Here is a 12,404-nt window from a genome sequence, read left to right on the forward strand (position 1 = left end):
GGCCGACACGGGCCTACGTGAGCTGATGTGATGCGAAATCATGTTTCTAATTTGGGTCGGCTTGGAGTAGCATTACGTAGTTTCCTTCATATATTATTATTTTGTTTTCTGTGTTTTGTTTTCCGAAGGTGCAGGCGTATGGTGTACGAGTGTTGCTTTTGGAATAAAGTATTCAAAGAAAATTCTCTCCCCATCTCCTTCTGTAATTTGTGTGATTTTGGGTGTTGCTCCTTCTTGTGTTGATCTTTGTTTTCTACGGGGTGTCACATATGTGCCATGCTTTTCCAAACCTATATTGCCTAGAAACCAATAGAGTTAAGAGTATGTGAGCACCAGGTTAGGAGTGAGGAAATTGCGAATGTGTTCTGGGACATTAGGCTTAGAAGAAACCTTAAAGAGGAGGAAATAGTAAGTCTTTCCTCCTTCCGTTGTCTTCATAACTCTTGTTATTATTCCCCTCATGAGTTTAACCATAGAGCGTGTCTGTTAAATCTTTTTTCTACATGTTAAATGATGGAATCAGGACTACTTCAAGCTGAGCAAAAATATGGCTTTTGCGTGTACTGTCATCCATAGGAGTATAAACACATGTGACCGCATCAAGAAAAGCAAATTCAGATTAGCAAGTTGGTGTATTCTTTGTCGGAAAGAGGAGGAATCCCTAGACCACTTATTATTGCATTGTCCGTTCTCTTATGGCCATTGGCAAGACGCCATTAAACCATTTGGTGTCTCGTGGGTATTTCAAAAGACTATTAAGAAGGTCCTATTGCATTGGGTTGGTGGACCGTTTGGTAATGTGGGTTTGTCTATGTGGAAATTTTGAAACAGAGGAATAGCAGGATTTTTAAGGAGAAGGAGAAAAGGTGGGGTAAAGTCACTCTTGAGGTTAAGTTGGAAATGATTGTATGGGCTAGAGAAAGGGTTGTTTTTGGCTATAGTGTTAGAGATATCCTCAAAAGCTGGCATACGGTTCTATGGAAAGAGAGAAGAAAAGAGAAAATTACACCAAAATGGAACCCGCCCCTGGTGGGTTGGGTTAAGTTGAATTTTGATGTAAGCTCTCTTGGCAACCCGGGTCGAGCCGATATTTGAGGTTTGATCCACGACTCAAAGGGTGTAATCTTGATGTCTTTCTCGAACCTGGCAAGTTTCTGTGACGCCAATGAAGCAGAAGCCTTTGCTTTGTGGTTTAAGATGGTACACAAAGCATAACTTGGGGCCTCTTATTATCGAAGGTGATTCCCCAAATGCCTTGGCTTGGGCATCTAATAAGAGTAGGGGACCATGGAAGCTCGAAGATATAATTGCAGAAATAAGAGACCTGGTGCATGTAATCTGCCCACAATTCCAACATATGAGAAGATCAGCCAACGAGAAGGTGGACCTTTTGTCGAAGGATGGCATAGAGAACGCAAATGTAGAGGTTATTCAATGCCTTCCTCAAGAAGGTGTCGGATAATGTGATTCAGGGCTGTTTCTTTCTTGATCAGCATTCGAAAATCTGTTGTGGGATCGTCTTTAGTTCTTGGAATTGTATTTAGCTTTACTGATCTGTAGTGCAAGATTGGGATTTGTATGATCTTGCTAGTTGTGCTAATGGCAACTCTTATGGGGACTGCTTGTCCCCTTACTGTACCTCTATTTTTCTTTTCGAATGAAACTTGTTACCTTTCAAAAAAAAATCCAGGAAATGAAGCTTTGCTCTTCTTTTCTCAAGGGAAATAAAACTAAACTACTAAAAAGCAACAAAGAGACTTAAATTTATGGTGTGCAAAAACAGGCCCTCAAAAAAGGAGGAAATAAGAGAGATAAGAATGAGATTAAAGTAAGAAAAAAGGCCACAAAGTCATGAACAATGCATACGTTCGTATAAATATCCAAAAGAACTATATTGAGTGAAATCTAATTGACAAACCTTTTCTTTCACAAGACCCACTATTCACATTTGCGAAAACATCTTAACTCTTACTATAATTTATCATTAGGAAACTCGCAAAACAATCAGCAAAATAAATAATTCTTCTGACACAACTTTGTCCCTCCAATGGGTACGCCCAATTCAAGCTCCAATGTTAAAGTAAACATTGTAATATTCATCTCTCAAGCTCAGTAATGGCATCAACACGAAATTCCTCTTTGCTCCCTTTGCGATGAAACTGATTGGATGATACTCGCTTAATCCTTTGTTTAAGTTAAAGCTAACAGCCTGCTTAAATTCATCATGATTGGATTCATCGCTCGAAGATTCCGTCTTTGGTTGGCAACTGAGCTGAACTGTCTCTCCAGCACCGTAGTTCACTCCACTGTACACATAACAACCAGGCTGGCTATCTGATTCCAAAGAAATTGTGTTAGCGTTTCCATCCAGTCCAGAGACCACTCGGAATAAGGAAGCCCCATTGCCACCATGGCCATTTAACTCATCTCCAGTTGTAACTTGAAGGTTGTTATTTGGACCTTTTTGCGCCACCACCATTTCCGGAAGGGCAAATGGCTCTAGCATGACAGACTCTCCAATAACATCCGCTGGTGACGAGAAATGAGAGGAATTCATGCCTTTGGAGATGAGCCTGAAAGTGCCGTGGACAACTGAATCTGTGCCAGATTCGGGGAGTTTATCCATTATAATTGAATTATTAGAATTTGTGAAGACCATAGTTCCGTCGCCAGATTCTTGAGTAAGGGAAAACAGCTGAGAACTATACTCGGCAGGGATGGGTGTAATCCAGTCTGAGATAGATCCACCTGACCCAGTTTTTATGTCTGAGTCACCGTCACTCAGTCCGGCAAGAAGATATGGACCATAAAGAATTGCCTGAAGGGAGGCATACTCGGGTCGTTCATCTGGAGATTTTAATTAGATAGTTAATCCTGTTCTAACAAAAAAATCACATACTTCTCTCCTGTCAAACTAGCATTGCATATTGGCAAAATACATGTATGAATATGGAAAACAACTTGGTAATTCTTTAGATGTATCTTATATATTTTGGTGTTTTTGGAAGGTAAGCCCTTGGTGATCCACATGATTTCACTGGATTATCATATTAGGCAAGATGTCCATGCTCGAATTTAGATACTAGTTTTTAGGAAATCCCTAGTTGTATCCATATCTCTGTATCTAAGCGTCATAGCTTCTAATAGAAAATAAATTAGCATGATATTAAATTGATCAATGTTTATGGGATTGTACCCTTTATTGGTTCTGTCCTTAGACTGATTGGCAGCTCGAGGGACACTTTGTCACCGGAGCTCCATTTTTTTGTGACTGATAGGAAATTGCCTGCAAATACAATGAAAATTAGTATCGATTCATGGACATAACCGAAAAAATAAACAACTGAAAGAAAAAAAACCACATGCTTCAAGAAATAATCAAACACCATGGTCAGAAGATGATGTGATATATCACCAGTTTCTAAAAAGCAGAAAACGTCCCTTTAGAAAGTGTCTCTAGTCTCTCCCCTAGATAAGCTTATCTACTCCTCCCTTTAAAAAAACACAGTGGGCCCACGCTGTTTGGATGATCCAAAGCATTCATTTGATAGGTCCTAACATAGATAGGGTGTGCCCAAAAAATCAGCACCAAAGGGTCATCCTAGAACTTCGTTTTGTGGGGCCTTGTGGTACCCAGAATGGACACATATAAACGTGGACGTTTATATGCGTCCATTTTGGACACGGTGTGCCCCACAAAACAAAGTTCTAGGATGACCCTTTGGTGCTGATTTTTTGGGCACACCCTATCTATGTTAGGACCTATCAAATGAATGCTTTGGATCATCCAAACAGCGTGGGCCCACTGTGTTTTTTTAAAGGGAGGAGTAGATAAGCTTATCTAGGGGAGAGACTAGAGAAACTTTCCTCTATTATAAAATGCTCAAATTTATATATACATTTCAGTGTTCACAAGCATGTGGGAAAATGTTCAAGCCAATCCCCTGTACACTTAACTCAGGAGATTACTGTTTCAAAATGCAGTTTCCTCACAATCGCATTATAAATGCTGTGGGCCATTGGTAACACTAACAATATATCACCGGACGTGAGCCACAGTTTTTCCATTGCAAGGAGAATTGCATGACTAAGATAATGGATATAAAGAAGCATATAATTTAAGGAGAAAAAGTACAAAATAAGAAACTGATTGATCAGTTCACCTGGAAATGGTAGAGCCAAATTTTGAGTGTTTAATGCCGCCTTTGCACCACTTGAAGATGTCCAAGGAGGTATCCGAAGGTTTAAGGTTGATTGTTGACCTTCACCCTGCATGATCAAATGTCTAAATGCAATGCTAAATAATACCACAGCCCTAACAAAAGATGTGATGGACGGTAAGAAGACCATACACTATATAGTAGCACACTTGTGAGTAGTTTAAAGGTTGCTTAATTTGGTGAGATGTGGCTCAAAGTGGAATTACATAAGTATATAATAATATTCTATAAACTCACCCAGTACCTCATTGACGAGTGAGTCAATTTTGGTTTAACCTAGTAAATCAAAATATCAAAATACTTGGTCAAGTCGGTCAAAGACTGTTCAACTCATTCAAGTCAGTCATTGATCGATTGCCTCAAACAAGTCGCCCTGCTCAGGTCATTGAGCAAGTCCAAGTTTCTAAACATTTTAGAACAGTTAAATTTCAAATAGAACTGGAAAGGCATGACTTCGAAGACCCTCACAAGATTAAACATACTATCATATCAAATTTTACCTCATTCGCAGAAAATTCTAATGAAACCCGGAGGTAAGGATCCCATGAAACAACAGGCTCTACATTCTGATTGATCATAATCTTTCCAGATTTCCAATTAAGAGAACTCGATATAAACTGGATGACGTAAAGACCCGGGATATTGCCCTCCTCGAAGTATATGGAATCTCCTAACTTCGAAAACGACTCAATTCCTGCAAAAGCATGATTCAAGAATCTGAAATTGTCAAAGTGCCCTGAAACATATAAAGATACAGATTTGTTGTGAATTTCAGCTTTAGATGGCACTGCCACTGATAGTGCACTGTCTCAAATGTCAATCATTAAAACATTCATGTAAATTACCTAAATGATTGTGTTGGCCTTATAAAAATTAGTTAAAACTTTTAAGAACATACTTGATAGAGTACAATAACAATGGATAGAAAATGGGACATATAAATCTCTTTAATTAACAAGAAAAACAAAAGCTCAAATTAGGAGGGAGCCACAGACACAACCTGTTCCATAACAGCACCAAAATGAATTGAACTGTGTTCCCCAACTATGATAGGTGTGGGCCTTGGAATGTCCGTGTCCCAGAGGAAGCATGTAAATCATTACTCCGGGCTCCCTTCCTCTTTGGATGCTCAGAACGCCATTTGTCAAAGCACGCTCATAATAATCTGCATATGCCATTTCTTTGGTCCATCTAAATAAATGCCTTGACACCTACATAAAAAGTTGATAAGTACCTCAAAATGAAAAAAAAAAATTACCAATAATTATAAAGATAGGAAAATTTATACCGTTATGGGTTTCATAGAACAATCTCATATAACATGCAATGGAAATTATATTTCCCACCCTCTTTCCCAGCATGTCCACCCTGTTTTATTGTCTTCTCTTGAAAATGACTTCATTACGAGGAAAAGACAAACCAAAGGGGCAGGGAACATCATTTCCGATATGCGATGCACTTTCTCAAAGGCTCTGTTTCTTTCTATGTAAAATGGGCGTAAAACAAATTTTACTCCCATTTTGAAGTACGTCGAAAGAAACGGTGCCAAAAAGAAGGGAAGACAAAAGGAATGCAGTTGAAAGATAAAATTAGACCCTCAGTATTAATGAAAATTACATGTACTTGATTGTCTAGTGAAATAGTTTCTCATCACGATGAAAGCAAGGATACCTACCTTGAGCATGTTGTAAGTAGTGCAGGATTCTTCATTCTCGTTCTGTAGGGTAGTTGCTAAACGTTTTGGATCAGACCTGCAAATAGGTAATGGCGGCGGATTTTATAAACAAAATAGGCTCCACAAATCGTCTTAAATGAAATCACCAGTCAAACAAAGCTTGAAACTAAATGTGCCAAAGAAAGATTAATTATGAATGGAAAGAAATTAGCACTAGCACAAAGGACTTGGTAGCTGTTACCAGAACTCACTAACAGATGTTCCACCCGTTGCATAAGCGTGAGAAGAATTGACAACATCCATGAAGAATGTTCCCATTGCCTGCCATGTACAACAAAAGGCCCTTCAAATTTTTTAAACAAAATGATAACGGGCGATAACTGTAGGTTACTTGTATATCCACGTAGAGACAAATCATAGCAGGTGCATTCAATGTTTTTGGAAGAACCCAACAAGCGGAAGGAGACAACCCAACTATCTCTCGTGAGTCATACAGAGCTACTAGGAAGACACGCCCATTACAGGGAGGTCCCTAAGGATCTTTCATATTGTACCACATATTCAAGACCACATTAGTGACCACATTTCATGACAATAACATTCCTGTTTCCTCTATAAAATGAAAAATATACCCCCTACATAGGTACATGTGGCAACATTAGGATAGCTGTTTGGGACAATCCTGAAACATGTGTGTCTTAATATCATTTCCCTTAGTCTAAACTGCTAAAATAATAAGCTGGCATCTGATAAACTTACCTTGTAAAGCGGATCACCAGTAACCTCATATCGCATTTGGGATCCAATAACTACGGGGATATGCGTATTGGAATGAAAACCAGAAAGGCTATCAGCCTGCAAGCAATGGAATTGCATGATGAAAGATTCAGAAATGCAACTAAGACAAATATTGATGATATGTACCTTCTCCCTAACCAAAAAAAATCTATCTCAAAATGCTATCTAAATAGTATTCTTTTTATTGGGCATGTCGCTTCAGCTGTGCCCTTTTGTTTTGTTAATAGAAATATCACATGACAAAAAAATTCACAATGCTGGAGAAATGTGGAATTTAGCTTGGTCAGTTAGTTGATTGGATCATCCACAAGTCAAAGTTGAGTGGATGATCCATGGGCAAAGTTTTAATAGCCAAAAGAAACATACTCTGAAGAAAGCCTGATACTCACCTGCACTGCAAGCAAACCTAGAAAGCATGGCTTATCAAAAAGGTGGGCTAGTACCAAATGCTTCTCATTTCCCTGCATGAAATTGCAAAATAGAAGCTTAAATTCACAAATCTTGATGTCAACAAACTTACCAAAAAAATAGAAACAGATAATAAACCTCAGATCATGGATTTAGAAACTCGAAACTTGACTCTTAATGAGTCTCATTCAATCAAATTGGTTTGAGATAAATCAAAAGATCCTGAAGTACCAAAGAGGGAACGGCAAAAAACTAGGACAGTAGTCACAATACCAATAAGCAGAGAATCATGACTCTGAATCCCTGTAAAGGATTTCACATTTTGCATAACATGGTATTCTCTATAAGGATATAATCATTAATCAAATTTTCTAGATTGCTAAGGTCAATAGTGTATAGACATGTTCAAGAAAGTAGATATACCATTCATCTCTCAATCAACTAAAATTGTCAAATAATTAGATCGTAGTTCAGCATTTCAAAAATCAGACCATCAAATAATATTTAGAATGTCAAGTGGCCCATGAAGTAAACTTTTTATCTCAATGCTTAATTCAAATAATTCTGAATAATAATAAAGGTACCATATAACTACAGTGACCAGTATCAAAGGAATAGATTGATAATTTTACCGTAATGCTATATAGTCTGTAAAGAACATCATTCATGCCACCACTTTCTTCATTAAGTGATAACCAGTGCCTCTCTATACTATATTTTGATATGACATTTTGCACCCTGTTGCTAAAGTAGTCAACCATCCAGACTACCATCTTTAAAGCTTGAGTGTTGCCAGCAAACGAGTATTGATCCAAAAGGCCTGCCAAGATCTGTCAACATAGCATCGTTAATATCTAAAATGGCATAATGAGAACATAATTAATTGAATAATTTTAGGTTATGATGTATACTTATTCAACCTATAAAATTGAGCTCACCAATTACACATTTGTAGGCCTACCTTGTGAATGGTATAGTATGGTGCCCAAACAGGTTTTATAGCTTCAACACGGTCGAACTGCTCAGATGGGAAAGCTGAAAGGTACCCTGTGCCCATTTTCTTCTGACAGGCATCAAGTGCAGAAACCACTAAAGACATTTTCTTGTTGAGAGTATCATTGTGAGTACTAGCCCACATTTGAGCCGTTGCACTCAAGTAATGACCTGCAGGAAGCCAACAATGAATACCATTTGAGTCAAAACCTCAAAAGCTAGAAAATAAGGTGTTGTAGTGTTTAGCGCGAAAAACAGAGACAATGGCTACTCCGAATGGCTAACGAGGCAGTGATTTTTGAGTGTGCCGCCTTATTCTTTTGATAGGCAAGCTTATCCCCAAAAAAATAATAAAGTACACATTCATAACTCTGCTGGGTTGCATTTCTTTATTTCTGAAGCAACAAATTGCCATTGCTTATAAAGGCAATAGCCTCTATAGATGCATAACTATATTGCCAAGAGAGAATCAGATTTAATATGCCAATTCAGGTAAACAAGGCAAAAACTTTGGAACACTGAAATGAAGGGAATTGGTTGCCAACCAATGATGGGTTATTGTTGAACAATGGAGAAGGATAATTAGGTCTTTGCATCAAAGTTTTAAAAAACTCAATTTATCAGTCTGATGTTTTATATTCATGTGCCTCTAGCATGAATAGCAAGTGTTTACCACAGACCATGCCAATGAAACTTCCATATCAAACAAGAAAGGATGTTTCCCTGACAGGCTAAAATAATCTTGCTTACCCAAAAATACTTTCAAGCCACAACTTAAACCAGCAATCTGTAAACAATCTATAGAAGAATTGATGGATAAAACCATTATCGTTAGCAATTGAAAAATCATCATTGAAAAAGCATAATATAGCAAATCTCCAGTTCACAACTTTTTCTTTTTAAATTTATTTTTGCAGCGATCATTTTGGTAAGTTTCGATTCATCTTTTATTATGGGCTGAGTTCACAAGGCAGAACTCAGACTAAAATCCATAAACAATATATAGGAGATTTCAGAGATAAATGCATTTGGATCAACAATTAAAAATCATTATTTGATTGTCAAAAATTATTTTTGAAAATAAAAGTCACTCTCAAGTTTAATTTCATACTGATTATTAATTTTATCTAAAGAGAGCTCAAAAATAAGAATTTTCCACATGTTATTCATGATAAAAAAAAGCCGACCCCAACTAATTTGGGGCAAAGGCTTAGTCGAGTCGAGTTGAGTATTCATAATAAAAAAACGTAATAGTTCAGTTACCATGGGAATACAGCGCCCGTAAACAAATTGATGTCTAAACCATAGTGGCCAGGAATGCCTAGGGGGGGTGGAAAACATGTTTTCCAGCACAAAAATGTTTCCAAGACAAGAAATTTTTTTTGGGAAAACAGTACTGAAATGCATGGAAAACATATGAGAAACATATGGGAAGTCTATGGGAAGTCTATGGGAAACTTATGTGAAACATATGGAAACATGTAGGAAAGTATGGAAAACATATTGTGAAAATCACAAAAACAAATTGTGGAACACATATTAAAAAGGAAAACAATATTGTATATATAGTAATAAAAAATAGAATAAGTAAAAAAATGTTGCTAAAAATAAATATATATAAAGAACATATATAATTAACAAACACCAAATCTACAAACACACATTTGGTGTTTCCCTTATGTTTCATATGTCTTTCCTTTGACATCTCTTTTATTATTTCTAAAACATTTCTACTGGTTACTGCTTGATCAAAAAAAAAAAACATTTCTACTGGTTAGTTGCATCTAAAGAGAACTCAAAAATAAGATTTTTCAACAGATTGTTATTAATCTAAAAATATACCAGTTCAGTTACCATTTGGAAAAAAAAAAGTACAATAAAGCACTCATGAACAAATTGATGTCTAAACCAGCATAATACAAACTACAACCTAAGCTCCTTTCCATCTTAGAATAAAGCCTTATTCAAACTGGATAATGTGGACTAATCACAGTCACAAGAAATCAATCATAAAAAACAACAATCCACAAATTACCAGTAATCAAGTAAGATCCGAGTAATCAAGTACAATCCAGGTGGATCTTAGAGATACGTGGGCCATATCAGGCAAAGATAAACATCAAAGGAATGATAAGCTAGCAGGTCAGATTGGATTATTGGCCATATAAATTCCGCAAAACAATTTCAAAACATTCAAAAATACAATTTTGAAAAAAATAAGATCAGAAAACAAACCTACAAAATGACCCCTGAGCTCAACATTAGGGGCCTCCCACCCACCATACGGCGTTCCAATTGTTGGAAAACCTGCAGTCTTTCTAAAACTCCAGACTAAACTATCCACATCCAACATAAGCAAGTACTCCAGATTTGTTTGCTGGGCATGCCCATGTATTGAATCTGGGTATAAACGCACGTCGTGGAGTGAAACTTCATTGAGGAAATTCCCCTGCCCATTGGGCATTTTAGACCCATCTGAATACTTAATGCTCTTATAGAGCTTAGCCCAATTAATTTCATCTTCCTGCTTCAGAAACCTCCTCGGAAGCAATTTTGACCACTCAGTCTCATCAGTAGGTGTCAAATGAAAATGGGAAAAGACCTCTTTTCTCCATGACTCATTTTTTGAAGTCAAAAGCTCATATCTAAACGTGTGTGATGAAAGCTCTGTGGGAATGTTTGTGCATTCCTTTCCCATTATTCGACCAGGAAATACGAATATGACAAGAAAAAGCTCTAACAAGATCCAAATATCCATTTTTTCTTAAACCCCACCTGCAAAAAAAAGTACTAATTCAATACCAATGGAGATCAATCAACTTTCAAAATACACAGAAGGAGAGAAGGAGAGAAGAAGACATGGACCTTCTTATAATATTTCAACAAGAATCTTATCAAGAACGTAATCATTCAAGTAAAATAAACCGTCTCGTGAAAGGTAAGACACATCTTCTCATAAAAAATATACATGTAGAAGAAAATTTCGAATGTCACTATAGCGAGAACGACAGAATAAAATCACGGAGTTCGTGTCGTTTTCTACAAGAGGGTGTGTTTACCATTTTCTAGAACCTTGAAATTGCCTCTGAATTACGTTCGCAATCAAATCGAAACATATGAAGAGAAGATGATACGTATCTTATTTTTCGTGGATCAGATCCTCAGCCAACTAGAATTAGTTTGGGTTGAATTAGTTTGGGTTGAAATTGTCTATGGATAAGTATTACTTGGTTATCTATTAACTAAATTTTAAGAGAAGGATATTATCTTTCTTAGAGTCCGAGGACGACCCTTCCCTCGAATTCGGTCTCGAATTGGGTCAAGAGGCCGATCTTCCCTCTAAGAAGATCAATTCCGTTACGAACTAAATTGGGTTCGTAACATAAGATGAAAGCCAAATTTCTGTGTCCAACATTTGGGCCACCACTATCGTTCACGTTATTTTGGGGAATCTAGTTTTAAGGTATGTTGAGTTTACTCCTACCATTGCAAAAATATATAAAAAACAAGTACAGCTTACTTCACATGGGCAACTATAATGGCACAAAAAAATATAAAATTAATGGACTAAAATTTGCGCTTGGTGAGGTGGTCTAATGGAGTGACCTTGTAGATGGTTTTTTTTTTTTTTTTTGTTTGCAAGGGGTGCCCTTTAGTTTACAGTTCCTCATATATAGGGATGGCACTACCGTATTTTGATAATTGCACTCAATCACTTTGTCGTTTAGTATTTAACAAGCTGTCAAAGTTGAACACAATTACCTACCAAAAAAAGTTTAATACAATTCTCAAAAACTGTCAGCGGGGTGAATACTAAAAGACAATATGAGTTGGTGCAATTATCAAAACATGGCGGTGCCAATATCAGTTGCCTATATTAGGATTTCCTAGCGACCATCACAGAAGGCATTTTCACTGGCCGGTTGTTGCATGAGAGTGCAGCTAGCTCAGATGAATTAGATAAGACAAAATCTGTTGAAAAATGGGCTTCTGTGGCTGCTCTCATTCAAAATTCAGCCGAGGAATGCCTTTCAGATTACATTCCTCACATGTGCGACTGATATTGGCACTACCAAGTTTTGATGATTTCACTGAATCATCTTGTCTTTTAGTATTTAGCGTGTGTAACTGCTTTGTGGATTTTGCATGAGAGCAGTCCCATCAAATTAATTAAATTAACAAGACAAAATCTGTTGAAAAGTGAGCCTGTATGGCTCTCTCATGCAACAGCAAGCCGAGAAATGCCTTTCTGGAAAAGTACCTAGCGAATCCCTATACATACAAGGTCATGATAAATTCGCATCCCCTCG

The 12,404-nt window shown here is 37.2% G+C and overlaps 1 protein-coding gene across 2 annotated transcripts; it reads right to left on the minus strand.

The window, feature by feature from the left end:
- Positions 1-1,849: 1,849 nt before the first annotated feature.
- LOC143849566 (uncharacterized) lies at positions 1,850-11,298 on the minus strand. 2 transcript variants are annotated; one of them, XM_077358637.1, is made up of 13 exons: positions 11,154-11,298; positions 10,330-10,869; positions 8,063-8,265; positions 7,734-7,931; positions 7,083-7,154; positions 6,655-6,750; positions 6,137-6,216; positions 5,896-5,971; positions 5,221-5,431; positions 4,721-4,914; positions 4,164-4,269; positions 3,197-3,286; positions 1,850-2,847 (listed from the first exon to the last, which is right to left on the minus strand). In XM_077358637.1, exons 2-13 carry the CDS (start codon positions 10,850-10,852, stop codon positions 2,063-2,065), a joined length of 2,634 nt encoding a protein of 877 aa, XP_077214752.1. In that variant the 5' UTR covers positions 10,853-10,869; positions 11,154-11,298; the 3' UTR covers positions 1,850-2,062. The 2 variants fall into 2 exon arrangements, with proteins under 2 accessions (XP_077214752.1, XP_077214745.1); XM_077358630.1 differs by lacking the exon at positions 11,154-11,298 and adding an exon at positions 10,960-11,110.
- Between the last annotated feature and the right edge of the window lie 1,106 nt (positions 11,299-12,404).

Source organism: Tasmannia lanceolata, unplaced genomic scaffold (genome assembly GCF_043159265.1).
Source record: "Tasmannia lanceolata isolate RefF3 unplaced genomic scaffold, GAP_Taslan_0.1 ptg000003l, whole genome shotgun sequence".
Lineage (NCBI taxonomy): Eukaryota > Viridiplantae > Streptophyta > Magnoliopsida > Canellales > Winteraceae > Tasmannia > Tasmannia lanceolata.